This window comes from Lactuca saligna, chromosome 2 (genome assembly GCF_052625555.1).
Source record: "Lactuca saligna cultivar CGN05327 chromosome 2, ASM5262555v1, whole genome shotgun sequence".
NCBI classification, from domain to species: Eukaryota; Viridiplantae; Streptophyta; class Magnoliopsida; order Asterales; family Asteraceae; genus Lactuca; species Lactuca saligna.
The window spans coordinates 152,632,215-152,648,055 of NC_136418.1; the positions used below are offsets into that span (position 1 = coordinate 152,632,215).

The 15,841-nt window shown below is 34.4% G+C and overlaps 1 protein-coding gene across 1 annotated transcript; it reads right to left on the reverse strand.

Annotated features, from left to right (window-relative positions):
• Positions 1–6,712: 6,712 nt before the first annotated feature.
• LOC145032161 (Tetratricopeptide repeat (TPR)-like superfamily protein) lies at positions 6,713–8,761 on the reverse strand. The gene has a single exon (XM_078980873.1). The coding sequence runs from the start codon at positions 8,695–8,697 to the stop codon at positions 6,898–6,900; it is 1,800 nt and encodes a 599-aa protein (XP_078836999.1). The 5' UTR covers positions 8,698–8,761; the 3' UTR covers positions 6,713–6,897.
• Between the last annotated feature and the right edge of the window lie 7,080 nt (positions 8,762–15,841).

Here is a 15,841-nt window from a genome sequence, read left to right on the forward strand (position 1 = left end):
TTGTTGTAGGCGGGAGCGGGCTCTCTCGCTTCTCCTTTTGCTCGTTCCACTTCCTTTTGTATACTTGTACCTTCCGTATGTATGCCTTTTTCGAGTTTTCCTTCTTCTTTTGATTGGTGCATGCTTTTTTCAACTTTTCGTTTCAACCCCTTTGTCTTTGATTTGTACCATTCCTTATCCTTGTATCCATTCCTTAGTTTCCACTTTCATCTTATCAAAAGTTAGCTTGTTTTCTCTTGTTAAATCTCTACTTCACTCATCTACTAATTGTCATCCGAATCAAAATTTTCTTATTCAACTTCTTCCTCCACTTGAACCTTAGGTGTAGTGAAAGCGAACACTTCAAAGGTCATAGGAATCGAAGCTCTAGGCTTGGTAAGTTTTTGTTACGCCCCTAATTTTCAAGGAAAATTTTTCATTTTTATTTATTCGAATATGACTCTTACATGCGTTATATTACATATTTAATTATAAAAGAGAATATTAGCAGAAGTCTTAAGTATTATTTATTTCCCTTTATGCAAATACAGTTATGCTGGAGCCTTTCCTTGATCCATAGAACAACCTATAAAGCAGTTATTCAACAACTGTAAGTCGGGGCTTAGTGAATTCCCTCAAAATATTTCATACTACAATATATATATCATATTGATGTTTTCTACATAATGAATAGGATTATTTGGGCATAAAAGTAATGTATTTCTACTTTTTATTTCATAATAACTTGTTATTACCAGGGCCGGTCCAATGTTTTTTACTACCCGGAGCGAGATAAAAAAATTATGCCCTTTTATGTGTACCGTACAATAACAAAAACATTTATATAAAAATATAATAAAAAAATGCAATAATTTTTATAATCAAACAAATAATACAAACAAAACATACAAATTAAAATCACCTAAAACGATGTCTTCGTGCATTTTTTGAAGCAAAAACATCTCTTATTTTACAATAATCAATATTTTGTAAAAAATCACCTTCAATACTTAAAATTGCTAATCCATTCAATCTTTCTTGACTCATGGTACTTCGGAGATACGATTTCAAAAGCTTCAATTTTGAAAAACTTCTTTCCGCGGAAGCAACCGTAACCGGCACCGTCAACAATATCCTATAAGCAACTAACACATTAGGGAACATATCCATTCTTCTTGCATACTCCATTATTTGAATAGATGCCCAAGGACTTTCACTTTTGTAAGCTTCACCCGGCAACATTTTCTGAAAAATTTGTAACTCAATGAATAAACCATCTCCATCAATATCATAATCTTCACCAGTTTTCAAATTGGATTCAAGATTTAAACAATATTTTTTTAATTCATCATCATCTAAAGAAACTAATTCGGAACCATCAAACAAAAAACCAAATATAGATTCAAAATATTGCATTTGTTCAAATCTACTTTTCAATTGAACAAGAGCCATATCTATAAGAATAATAAAACAATCTCTTTTAAATGCTTCTTGAGAAGATTGATGTTCTCTTTCGGTATTTGGAATTTCATCAAATTGTTTTTTTCTTTTAGAATTGCGTTTTTGAGTAAATCCGGGTTTAAGTTTAACACTATTTGCTATTTCTTTTGCTTCACTAATAGCAAAGTCAAACCCATTTTCCCTATATCCTTCAAAATAATTAATTAATCCCTCTAAATTTTTTTACAGCAACATCAAGAAGCATTTCTTTAGATTGTAACTTTTTACTTACCAAATTAATTTTGTACAAAATTTCATACCATATAACTAAACTTAAAATAAATTCAAAACTAGAAAATTCACCATTTACTAGTGAATCAGCATCTCTACACACTTGTCCATTATCACTTATTATAGATAATTTTTTTAAAGCTTTTCTTATTTGAGAAAATTGTGTTTTTATTGCTTTAACACATCCAATATGACTTTCCTAACGAGTAGCTGATAATGATTTAAGTGTTACATCATCTATAAACTCAAGTAAGACACTCCATTTTTTTGTTGAATTAGAAAAAACATTATAAATTGTTTGACATGTACCAAAAAAAGTTTTTGCTTTTTGGCAAGAATTTGCCATATCACACAAAACTAAATTTAAACTATGATATCCACAAGGCATATAAAAAGCTCTATTATTTATATCAAGCAACCGTTTTTGAACACCTTGGTGTTTACCTTTCATATTCGCCCCATTATCATATCCTTGACCACGAACATAGTTAATATCCAAATCAAGAGATTTTAGGAGAATCTTGTAAAACATTAAAAAGACTTAAACCGGATGTATCTTCTACAACTAAAAACTCTAAAAAAAACTCTTCTACTTTTAACAGAACACTTTCCAAATCTACACATCTTATAATCAAAGTCATTTGTTCTTGGTGACTTGCATCCGGAGTGCAATCAAGAATAACAGAAAAATATTTTGCATTTTTGATTTTTTTAATAATTGCACTTTTAACCTCGGATGCTAACATTTCAATTAATTCATTTTGAATTTTATGACTAAGATAATGATTATGTGTTTCTTTGTCTTTAATCATTCGAAAATTTTCTTTCATTACCGGATCCCACTCCGCAATCAATTCAATTACACTTAAAAAATTGTCATTTGAGTTTTCATATATTTTTTCATTTGTACCATGAAAAGCCAAGTTATTTTTTGCTAAACATTTTACAACAGAAATAATTCTAACCATAACTTCTTTCCAATGTTCGGTATCTTTTTTTATCATTTCTTGAATTTCTTTGTCAATTGTTTCATTTTTATTTAACCTAATTCGTGTTTCAGTCCATGTTCTTAAATTAATCATATGGTCAGAACTATTTTCATGTTGTTTTAATGTTTCACTAAGATGCTTCCAATCTTTAATTCCTTCGGTTGCCAAATTACTTTTAGTTTGAATTGTTTTAAAAAGCTTACAACAAAAACAAAAAACCTTATCAAGCTCTTTTGAATACACTAACCATTTTCTATCATAAAAATCACCAATTTTTAATTTACGAATAAAAAAATCAGATGAAAAATGTCTACCAAATGAATCTTTTGGAAAAACTGTATTGGCATCAATTTCTCTCTTAGGTCCTTTTTCTATTAGTAAATTTTTCATTTTAGAATCTAAATCACCCCATACTCTAGGATCAAAGATATTAAAGTCACTTGGTTTATCTTTATCAACAAAATCATTGTTTTCAAAATCATTAGGAATTTCAACTGAATCATTGTTTTCAAAATCATTAGGAATTTCAACTGAATCATTGGAAGCACTAGGTGTGTTATTAATTGGATCATTAGAATTATTTTTATTACCATTTTGATTCGTAACTAAAAATTTATTCAAAGACCCTCTTAATTGATTAGCCTTTTCTTGTTCTTTTTTCTTTCGTTTTCTATTTTGGGCACCTGATGGCTGTTTTCGGGGAAGCATATTAAAAACGCAACAAATATAGTTATAAAAGCTAAGCAAAGAAAGATACAACCTGACCAAATTGTATGAAATAAGGCTTCTGCAGTTCTGCTACTTCTAGTCAACAATGTCAAAAATATAGCTCCTGCTTCACATTACATAAATAATAACAAAAGTAGTTTAGACAACAATTATTGAATAATGAACACAAAACAGATTGCAAAATTAAACTCACCAAATCTTATTGTTGAATGTTGAAACAATGGAGAAATCTGAATTGTATCAGATTCAATTTTTGAAAACCTGAAACTGAAATATAAAATAGAAACTCTTAGAGAAGCAATTAACCAATTTTTTTCTAAACCATAAACAAACTTAAATAAACAAAGATTTCAAGTTTTAACTTACCCAAATATAATTTGATGATTTCTAAAACAGCAAAATCAAATATAAACACAAACAAAAGACAAATCTGATTACCTGTAATGAAACAGAGACGAAATTAGGTGAGCATATTTTTAAATAACCAACAAACAAATCAGATGAATAAGAAATTGAGCAGATTTTAGAAACAAACTTAAAAAAAATATGAACTCTTGGAGAATAAATCAGATATATGCAACATAAATCACTAAATTAGATTTCTAAATAAACACAAATTTCAAGTTAAAACTTACCAAATATGATTTGATGATTCCTGAAACAACAATATCACGCAGCAATATCACGTACAAATACAAGAGATCGGAAATTTGACTTCCTGTAATGAAATAGATAAGAAATTAGGTCACCCGATTCTAAAATAGACAACTAGAAAACGAAGCAGATGACTAAGAAATCAAACAGATTGAATAAATTAACCCAAATCGCTGCCCTAACTTTTAAAATAACCAAATCGATGATAAGTCGGACTAAATCACAGCTTTGCGTTTGAAGACTAAACTGAATCGGAGAATCAAGTATGTAAAAAGAGTAAAATCAATTCGACTGGAAGGAAACGAAAGCAAAACCTGAAAACCTGTTCTTCCTTTTTATACGGGAGAGTGGAGACGTATTGATTTCTCCCATCAAACCCGACGCCAACGGGATTCTAGGCATTAGACACGAAACGTTTGGTTTTTCCAGGAGCACTAAACGTTTGGCAATTGGCGCGCCTTCTTTCTTTCTTTCTGTCACCGTCCTCTCGCTTTCTTTCTCTCATCGTCGTATGCAGACTTTTGGGGTAAGTTTTTGGGCCGATTTTATATATATTATACATATGTAGCTGGACTTCTTTGATGTCCCCAATTATTTGCTGCCCTGGGCCTAAGCCCAAGTCGCCCATGTATTGGGTCGGGACTAGTTATTACTATCTATGCGAGTAATAAAAATAAGGCGTTACAACTCTCTCTCACTTACAAGGATTTAGTTCCCGAAATCTAACTAAATAACTCTGGGTCGTTGCTCCTCATCTCTTCTTCTATTTCTCAAGTCCGTTCCGACCTTTTACGGTGTTGTCACTGGACTTTCACTAAACTGATTACCTTATTACGTAAGGTCTTTGTTTTCTTATCCATGATTGCTAAGGGTCTTTCTACGTAGTTCATAAGCTACTTTTCTTTTTTATGGGTTTAATTTACAAGTTCTTGGAAAATCTCAACAACCATACTTTTGATGAAATACTTGCATGTTAGAAATGAAGATAGTTAAAGGAAAATTAAATATCGTTGACATGGATAAAATAACATCATTAGAATCTTAAATTATGGATTATCACATGATAAAATACTCATGAAATGGATTATGTAAACATGTTATTTATCAATAATATGTATTGAGCAAATTCCAAGAACCGGTAATTTTGAATTTGAATCGGAAGCAAGGAAGCTTAGATAAATGAATTAAAGGATAAATTGAAGGACATAATTACATAAACATGTTATTGAATATCATTAACATGTTTTAGTTCATAAATTGTATACAACTTCTTATATGGGTCAATAGTTATAAAAGTTGTATAAACTGATTACAATAACAAAAAAATGATATTACTTGAGCCTATTGACTTATATGTTTATTACAAAAGTGCATAGTGACATTATAAGAATGTCATCGAAAGGCAATGGAAGATATAATAGGTGTCTTGTTTATGTAGGATTGATTTACATAGGTGGGTTATATTATTGATTTTGAAAATTGTATTGGAACAATTCAATATGATTTTAGCAAGGTATTCAACAAGATCAAAAACGAAGAAAAGGATTAGGACAAGAATAAGGTCAAAACAAGTAGTTAAATAACATAACTACCAAGGTGTGTACATATGAATTTTTCCCTTTCCAAGATACATGACATAAGTATAATAGACCATTTTAAACTTCATTATAATGTTATAAAGTATTTTGATCTTTTGAAATAGTTTAAATATATGTAAAGCATTTTTAATACTCTTGAATGTTATTAATCTTCATTTTTATGATTAGTTAATATAATTTAATGTATTTAATATATAACATGATAGTACAAATATTGGTCATTACATTTAAGTTATAATTAGTAAATTAAATTATACTAAAAATGTATAAATATTAAATTGAGAGGGATTAAAATTTACAACCAAAATCCCACTCTATTTTGATACAAATAAAAAGCATTACTCTATATTTGGAATAATATTATTCATAAGTGGGGTTGAAGAGGCATTGAAAGGGAAATGAAATAAGAAATAGGATCAAAAGGTAGGTTGTAGATGCTCTAATAGATCTAGTGAGAAATATATAGAAAAGTTATATAGAAGTCATTATATTTTGGTCACATTTGTATTTTCACCATTGAGAATCAAAATATTCCACTAAAACCACCTAACTTTGACAATTTTTTTCCATATCCGAACACTGTCCGCTATAGCAAAGTTAAAGTTGTCACAATAGAAAAAAATTGTCAAATTTGCATAGATTTAGTGCAATATTTTGATTCACAACAGTTAAACCACAAAAATAGAAAAATATAATGGCTTTTATTATATTGCCCTAAATTAATTAAGCTCTTTTATTAAATAATTGGACTAAAGCTAATAAAGTCGTTTAATGGGCCAAAAGAAATAAAATTAATAGTTTGACTAAAATGCAAAGTGTGGGGAGGAAGAAGGGTATTTTGGTCAACGGGCTAAATGAGGAGGTTAGGGATGAATTCAATTCACAAAACATGGTAAACAAATCAATAACATATCACTAAAAAGCCATAGGAAGTCATCAAACAAGGATCAAAACAAGCAAGCAAATTAATTCACATGAAACAATAAATGATGAAAGCAAGAACTTATCTATAACAGTAGAATGAATACCAACTTCTCTAAGATGTTCTTGTGATGAACAAAAGATATAACAGGACATAGGATTTAAACATTTCATGTATAACAAGAAATAACAGAAGCAATTGCAAAAATGTACATGATGAATATACATACAACAAGATCAGTGAAGTCAGTTTCCAAAAGCACTCATTATCTCCCCCATTTTATTAACTTGTATTACTAAAACACATCTGGGAAATAACCAACTTTCTTCATATGATCACTCAATCCATCAACCATTTGATATATCTTATCAGATGCAGGATGCAAAGTATTCTTTACAGTAAATTCATGAACCCCATCTTCTAATTCAAGTAAACTAGCCCCTGATTGCTTTTCATTCCCAATGTTCTTCATCTTCAACCTTACATCCGCCACACTACCCCATTGACCAGTTGCAGCATATATGTTAGACAGCATGGAATAGTTTCCAGCATTTTCAGGTTCTAATTTAACCAAATGTTCCAACACTTCTTGAGCAAGTTCCACTGCATTATAAAGTCTACAAGCCCCTAAAAGGGCACCCCATATGATCACATTAGGTTCAACTGGCATAGTGCATACTAACCTGTATGCTTCTTGAAGACGCCCTCCACGCCCTAAAAGATCAATCACACATCCATAATGTTCAATTTCAGGAGGAACCCCGTAGTCTCTTTCCATTGTGTAGAAATATTGAATCCCTTCATCAATATAGCCTCCATGAGTACATGCACATAGAACACCAACAAATGTAACTTTATCTGGGGTGAACCCTTCTTGTTTCATTTTGGAGAAAAGCTCAAGTGCTTCGTTTCCATGTCCATGCATTGCTAAACCATGAATCATGGCATTCCAAGATACTAAATCTTTCTTAGACATCCTATTAAAGATGCTTAATGCCCTGTTTAAGCTGCCACATTTGGCGTACATATCAACTAATGCGTTTTCAATAAGGGTGCTACAATGATGCTTGTTTCTTTTAATAGATTGGTGCACTCGTTTACCTAACCAAATTAAACCAGACTCTGCACATGCAGCTAGAATACTGATTATAGCCCCATCATCAGGGCGATATCCTGCTTCCTCCATTTGCACATATAAATCGGCTGCTTCCTTTGCAAGCCCCTTTTGTGCATAGCCAGATATTATTATGGTCCAAGAAACCATATTTTTGACAGGCATTTTGTCGAACAACATTCTTGTCATATCCATATCTCCAGCTTTGCTATAACCTGTGAGCATAGTAGACCAAGAGACAACATTTCTCTCAGGCATTTTCTCAAACAGTTCAAACGCATCGTTTAACTGTCCTGCTTTGGCATAACCATCCAATATGGTGTTCCAACTAACCATATCACGCTCAGGCATTTCGTCGAACAGCTGGCGTGCTTCGCTTAATCGATTCAATTTCACCAAGCCACCTATCATTGTGTTCCAAGAAACAGTATCTTTATCTTCCATCACACTGAACACCTTTTTAGCTGCACCTACACCCACCAAACCGCACCTCGAATATGAATCAATCAAAGCATTAGGGACGTAAATATCCGAAGAAAAACCGAATTTTTGGATATGGCTATGAATCATTTTGACCAAGTGAAAATCATTCTGACCGGCACAGGCCTTCAAAAGGAAAGGATAAGTGAAATTATCGGGACAAACACCGGAATTTTGCATCAAGAAGAAAATCCCAAAGGCTTGGGCAGGCTGAGAATTGTGAACGTGAGCTCTAATCATAGTGTTGTATAAATGGACGTTGGGTTCGTGGACTTGGTTAAAGGCTTTGATGGCGCAAGGGATTTGGCGGCAGAGAGAGAAGGCAGTGATTAGTTTGGGGATGACGAATGGGTCCTGGTCAAGACTGGATTTGTATATGAGTGCATGAACTTGTTTCAGTTGTCTTAGATCGTTGCATTTATGGAGGTCTGATAGTTTCTGTTCGAGGAGGCGGCGCGTGGATACCCAAGCCGGTGCACGAAACGGGGCGGGCACTTGCATTCTGCGGTATTACAGAGACGGAAGAGAAGCAGAGGGCTGAGATCTCGTCCATGTACAATAACCATGATATTATCCAAATAATTGGAGAAATATGTAATAGAATAGGATATAATTAAAAATTAAATAAATAAATTAAAAAAAATGCAAATTGAATAAAAAAAATACTCGAATGGTCCTTAAGCTTTTGTTTTTTGATTTTTTCCCTAAAGTAGTTCATATGAAACTTTTTTCCCTCAAATGATACCTACGGAACAAACATTGCACACAAAAAACCCTTATGACTAACTTTGCTAACAAATTATGTTAAGTTTTGTTAAATGACAAAAATACTCTTTTGTTTAATGCACACATATGGTCCTCTCTCTCTCTCTCTCTCTCTCTCTCTCTCTCTCCACCAGGTAATGATTTAGGGGTTTTCACAATTGCTTCAAAAAATTAAAAGCCAAATTTAGAAATTTGTGGGCAAACCGTGTTTTAGGCGTAGCTAAGAACATTGCACCATGGAAAGATCATTCAGACAAAAGATCAAACACTTGGTGGGCAATAAGATCAAACATGTTCCCCTGTAGCATTTTACAAACTTGAAAGAACACCTGAAAGCATAAACATCATTTCTACACCCATTTCCATTCTCATGCTCTTCACTTGCTCATAACCCATTAACCACTATACAAAAAAAAAAAAAAAAAAAAAAAAAAAAAAAAAAAAAAAAACACACACATAATTTTGAATGGAAGATTCAATCACAATGAACAACATGAAGCAGTTTCATAAATAATCAAATGCAAATCAAAGGAGAGATGAAGAAATGCCGACTAGTCAAACCCCACCTTGCTCACCTAAATCCCTAACCGATATCTCACAAGATTCATCAATTACATCCTCAAAGAACAACATCTCCTCTTCACCCTAATCAGAATCTTGATCGGTTCCGCCTTCGTCATCCTTAGACCATCGTTTACCACCATCTGATACTAGTAGAGGATATGAAATCCCACATGTGTAACGAAAGAGAAAGTTCAAGAAGAAGAAGTCATCTATCGGATCAGTGCTTTCCGGCAAAACCAGAAGGAGATGAGAGGGGAAAAAGAGTGGTAATTGCTTCCTCCGGTGAGCTTCTCATCTCGTCAATTGATAGCATCACGAACAGTAGCAGCGGGCACGAGGGTGCTGGCGGAGATGTGGTTGCCGGTGTTCCTAAGTGTCGCCGATGCTGAATGAATGAAACAACAGAGGAATGAAGTTGAAGATGTAAAAGACCCATATGATGAGAGAGAGAGAGAGAGAGGGGGTACCATTTATGTGCATAAAACAAAGGGTATTTTTGTCATTTCATAAAACTTAACAGAATCTGTTAGCAAAGTTAGTCACAGGGGGCTTTTGTGTGCAAGGTTTGCTCCATAGGTATCATCTAAGGGAAAAAGGTTCCGTAAGGACTACTTTAGGGAAAAAGACAAAACCTTAAGGACCATTCGTGTAATTTGTTCAAAAAAATATTAGATACGGTTCTTAAAATTAAGATCTTATCAATTTAAGATTCTACAAATATAAACCGATCTCGATTTCATCTCTTAGCTCTTAAGTTCAACTATATAACCGAGTATCAAAATTTTGTTCAAGTGATCGTACATTGAAAAATATCTTGTAAAACGTCACAATTTAATCAATTTATCTTGAATTAGGCAGAACACACTCATAATAATTCATTTGTGATCTTATGTCTTTAATTGTACATGATCAAAATTATCGCTTTTTTTTAAAATTAAGTTGTTTTCTTTTAAAGTTGATCCATTATTAAAATGTTAATCAACATCAAATTATAATATATATATATATATATATATATATATATATATATATATATATATATATATATATATATATATAAGTCACACCGATTATCTTGTGCGTGAATTTGAGTATGATTTTATTTTGATAGGATCTTTTGATCTCGGTCCGATCTTACGATCATGATCTAACAAAACGTAAAATGATCTTAAGTCAAATCTCGATCTTGACAACCTTTATTAAATGTCTATAAATTTTGATTTTTGACATTGTATTTTTTTCAGTTAAATCATTAACTTTATATTTTTGCTGCAAATTTAACCAACCGATCTGTTTGTTTTATGTGTTTCATGTTTCTTACTTGTTGATTAGGGGAAAAAATATAAGGGGTTGTTTGGCAGGATCTGAATTTTTAAGAACTGAATTTTTTAGAGGTTTGAATTTTTAAAAGGATCTAAATTTTTAAGATATGAAATTTCAAATGTTGTGTAACGCATGGTTCCTAGTATGTATATAAATTATAATTATTCACTTTTATATAGAAACTCGACGAGTTGGAGGCCCCAAACTCGTCGAGTGGAGATGAATTGAAAGTGGATTTGGAAACCTACTTGACGAGTTGAGAGGCCTCAACTCGACGAGTCGGCTAGCTGAAATGAAACCCTAATTTTGGGGTTTTGCACCATATTTAAACACCTTAACCCCAAGGTGTTGGCCTCATCTCCAACCTCTAGTTCCCAAAACCCTAATCTCGAAACCCTAAGCTTTTTGTGGTAATTATGAGCTAACCTTGTGCATTCTTAGTGAGTTTGAAGAAGAAGAAGCTTGAAAGAGGAGCAAGAACGTGTGGGAAGAGAGTATATCCAAAAGTTGGGCTTCATTTCTAGTTCATCGGAGGTATAAAGCTTCAACCTTGTCTATGGCATGCTTATATATAGTCTTAGGATGTTTTGCTTCATGTTTTGGTCCAAGTATGTTGATGGTTGGGATTTGGACGTCCCATTTGGGCAAACTCTCCATATCAAGGGTCTTGAAGGGGCTTCATGGCATAAAGGTGCCAACTTTATAGCCATGGAAGTCACATGCAACCTTTAGACCATTATTTTGGTCTTTTAAACCCTAATAGGTCATGCATGTAAGTAAAGATGGGAACTTTATGTGACCAAATTGTCCCCTAAGTCCAGATTTATGACCTTAGGGTCCATCTTGAAGTTTTGATGGCTTTTAGAGTTGAACCTAAGCCATTTTGGGTTAGGGTTTGAGTTTATGCCTTGGGAAGAGGTTCTTAATGGGTAAAGTTTCCCTTCTAGACATATTTCCAGCTTGGGTCCAGAAGATAGGTCCTTGATTTGATGAATAGGGACTTAATGCATCAAGAAAGTTGACAGGATGAAGAACTCGACGAGTTCATAGAGAAACTCAACGAGTTAGGTCGAAATGTCTCGACAAGTTGGATCGTGATTTCAAGATTCTATGAGTTAAGGGGGAACTTGGCGAGTTAGAGGAAAACTCGACGAGTTGGATCGGAATTTCTTGATTTATGATTCTTAAGAACTCGACGAGTCGAGTCAACTCGGAGCGTTGACTTTGACTTTGACTTTGACAAAAGTTGACCCGTAAGGGGTTATGATTATGAAAGGGTACTTGAAGGAAATCTTTTATGTTTAGGAGCTTGAGTTGGGTTGATATCCGGAGCCGATGATTTTTCAGCTACTTGCCAGTATTCGAGGTGAGTTACCTTCCCAGTATGAATGGGTCGAAGGCACCAATGTCGACCCATTAGTAGTTGTTTACAGTAGATACGATTGTCTTTGTGATAATTTTCTGGAAAGCCAATATCTATTTAAATTTATGTGCTTGTATGCTATGTTATTATGTGGTAGTGGTAGGGGTGAAATAGACCACGTATCTAGTCGAAAGGACCGAAGGTGTAGGCCAACACTCAGATATGCTAATTAGTATGTGATTTATGTGTTTATATGATATGATACTATGTAGTGGCGGTAGGGGTGAAATAGTCCTCGTGACCGATTGAAAGAGACCGAAGGGGTAGGCCAGCACCTAGATATTTGTTAGGCAATTACCGGTTGAAAGAGGCTAAAGGGGTAGGCTAGCACCCATATATTCTAGGAGGTTACCAGTTGAAAGAGACCGAAGGGGTAGGCCAGCACCTAGATATGCTAGGTGGTTACCGGTTGAAAGAGACCGAATGGGTAGGCCAGCACCTAAATATGCTTGGCAATATGTTTAATGTATGGTATGTGGTATGATGGGGGAACTTACTAAGCTTCGTGTTTACGGTTTCAGTTTTGGTTTCAAGTACCTCTTCTTCAAAAGGAAATGAGCCGACATGATCGCAGCACGTCACACCGTGATTTCCGCACATGAGATATTTGGGAGTTATACTCTGATGCTATTTTACTATGACATGTTTTGATTATTGACATATTGGTGTTGATATAGGATGACACTATGGATGTTTTTAGACTATTGGTTTTATAGCCACTTAATTAAAAATGAAATGTTCGGTCTTAAACTTTGGGATGTTACATGTTGTTTGGTTGGAACCTCTAAATTGCATTGCTGAATTATAAAAATGATAATTTTACCCTCCTATTTTATTTTTGGCTTAATTTAATGATTTTTTTTATAAAATAACCAAAACAACTTTTTTTATAAACACTATATAAAATCCATATTAAACATATTAATACTAATCCAAATCAAACATAACACTATCAACAATAAATTTCAACATATCAGCACATATTAACAAGATCAACAACATATTTTAGCAAATGAAAAAAATCAGCAACTTATATTAGCAATTAGGAACACATTTCCAATAAAAATTCTATCTGGAGAATAAGTTGAACTTGTATAATTTTTTTTTGGAGAATCAGTTCTCTCATGTATATTCTTCATTACCTAACCATGAGGTGCACCACAAATCAATGGAAATATGAGGAAGGAAGGACCAATCAAGTATGAATCAAAATAATCATACCTAATTACAACTACCGTTCATTAATTTCCTATACGAAAAATAGAATTAATCCCTATGAAAAGAAAAAAAAATCAGAAAAACATAAAACTGGGAATGAATTTCAAAACTTGATTTTTAGACATAATTTTCTGCATAGATTCTTCAAAATCTCAATTTCAGACAATTTTCAAGTTTCAATTTCGATTTCAATAACTCGATTATGAGAAAATCAACTTCAAAGCTCGATTATGAGAAAAACGATTTCAAAATTGAAGAATGAAAAACACACCAACGAGGAAAGACCGGAGGAAGGCGTTGACCGGTGGTGGCTGTTGGGGAAATCAATTTCATAAATTCAATTTCAGAAAATCGATTTCAGAAAATTTGGGAGTGATAAAATTTCAGCTATTGGAGAAGAATGAAAGCCAAAAGTAATGCCTTGCTGTCGGATGGGGGTCTGGAACAGTTGCGCTGGAGGTCTTATGTCGGCAGTGTACGACGAGTTCGACCGAGTCGAAGATGGTAGAGGAAAGAAGAGGGAGGAGTTCTTGAGTAGCACTAAGAGAATGAACAGAGGCAGTATGGTAGGGTTGGGGCATAAAGTGAAGCATGTCTTTTTTTTCTTTAGATGTGGCCAAGAGTCTAACCGAATAAGAGGTTATTTTAAGATTACTGTAACACCCTGTTCTGAAAATGGTTGTTTATGGATTTCAGAGGCCCAGACTAGGGGCGTTTTGGTCTTTTATGGGTTTTGAAGTTTTTATTCGATAGGTTTGGAGCTGGGGTGTGTTGCTAGAAGCATAGGGCTTCTCGCCACCTTTTCGTGGATATAAAGTTTGTCAGAAACGGACTCAGAACGAATGAGTTATAGCACTTTAAGGTTATTGACATTAATGGTCCCTTAATGGAAATAGATGTCAAGAAGGGCCATGCATGCAAAGTGGTGAACACGTGAGTACGCCCAACGTAAGGCTGGGTTACACCCAGCATATAAAGGCATAAGATCGCGGGTGCTTTTAGCGTACGCACATCGTATGTCCAATGTCCAGAAACCCTAACTTTTAGGGCGTGCCACTATAAAAAAAATGATAAGCCTTAAAGGTCAGCCTCCATTTCACCCTTGGACAGCCACCACAAAACCCTAATCCTCCATTGAGTGTTCTTGAAGCTTTAGTGGCCATTATTGAGCATTTTGGTGTTATAAAACCATTTTTCAAGCAAGGAAGGAGCAAAGCAAGGTGATAAATCAGAGGAGGAGTTGTAGATCTGGGAGTTTTGCCTCTTTCTAGACTCTTTCAAGGCATAAAGTTCTGAGCTTGATGATTTTTCTCTTAGATCTCTTTTAGGAAGATTTTATGGAATCTTTTAGTCCAAAGAATGGACCTTTATGATGAAAACTCGTGTTTAAGCTTAGGGTTGCCACCCTTAGAGCTAAAAGGGTCCTATAAGCAGTAAAGTTTCCATCTTGAATGTATTAATGGGTTCATGCATAAGACCTAGCCATTTCTATGGAAGTATGTTGTTACATTTCAAGTTTGGGCTCTTTTGGTGGGTTGCAAGCCACCAAGTAGTCGACTTTATGGATTAAGATGTGGAAAAGGACTTGGATCTGGGTTAGTAGCTTCTGGAGTAGAGTATTAAGCATTTAATTGGAAAATGACTTAACAGGGGGAGTACGTTGAGTGTACATGCAGGTACGCCCAACGTACACACCAATGGCTAAGTACGCTTAGCGTACGGGAATGTACACCCCGCGTAATCTATCAGTTTGGGCTTTGCACCATTGGGCCTCGGTTTGGGCCATGCCTTGGGTTTTTGGGACTTAGTAGGCCATCAGAAATCAGATAATATGGGCCAAGGAAATTTTTGGGCTTAGGATAAGGCCCATTAGAGGAATTGGGCCCGATTTAGAAAATTAGGCCACTAGTAGGCTTGGGAAGCTTACCTAGTATTGGGCCTTAGTTATGGATAAGGTTGGCTTAGGGGTAGAATGTTCATTCTACCCTATGAAGAGTTATTGATTTGGACTAAGTGATATTTTGGTATTAATAGCTCGGGGAGTCGAAGGATCATCAGTTCGGGGATCGGCCAGTTAGCAGCGAGGGGTATTTACAAGATTCTACAGTCAGCTTTGCGAGGTGATTTTTCTCCAGTAGGAACGGGTCTAAGGCACCAATGTTGGCCCGTTTATGTGTGTTAGTGAATACCGAATTTAGATTCGATGTCGGGCGAGGCCCGAGGAAGTTTTATATGTATGTTTCCGAGCTACGGTTCGATGTCGGTTGGTACCCGAGGCAGTAGTGTATGTGTAGTTATACTCGTTGTCTTTGTGATACTTGTATATGCCTGGTAGGGGGATGAGTGTGGGCG

Coding starts and splice junctions, on each gene's coding strand:
- LOC145032161 (XM_078980873.1), bottom strand. CDS start 8,697: ATGCAAGTGCCCGCCCCGTTTCGTGCACCGGCTTGGGTATCCACGCGC.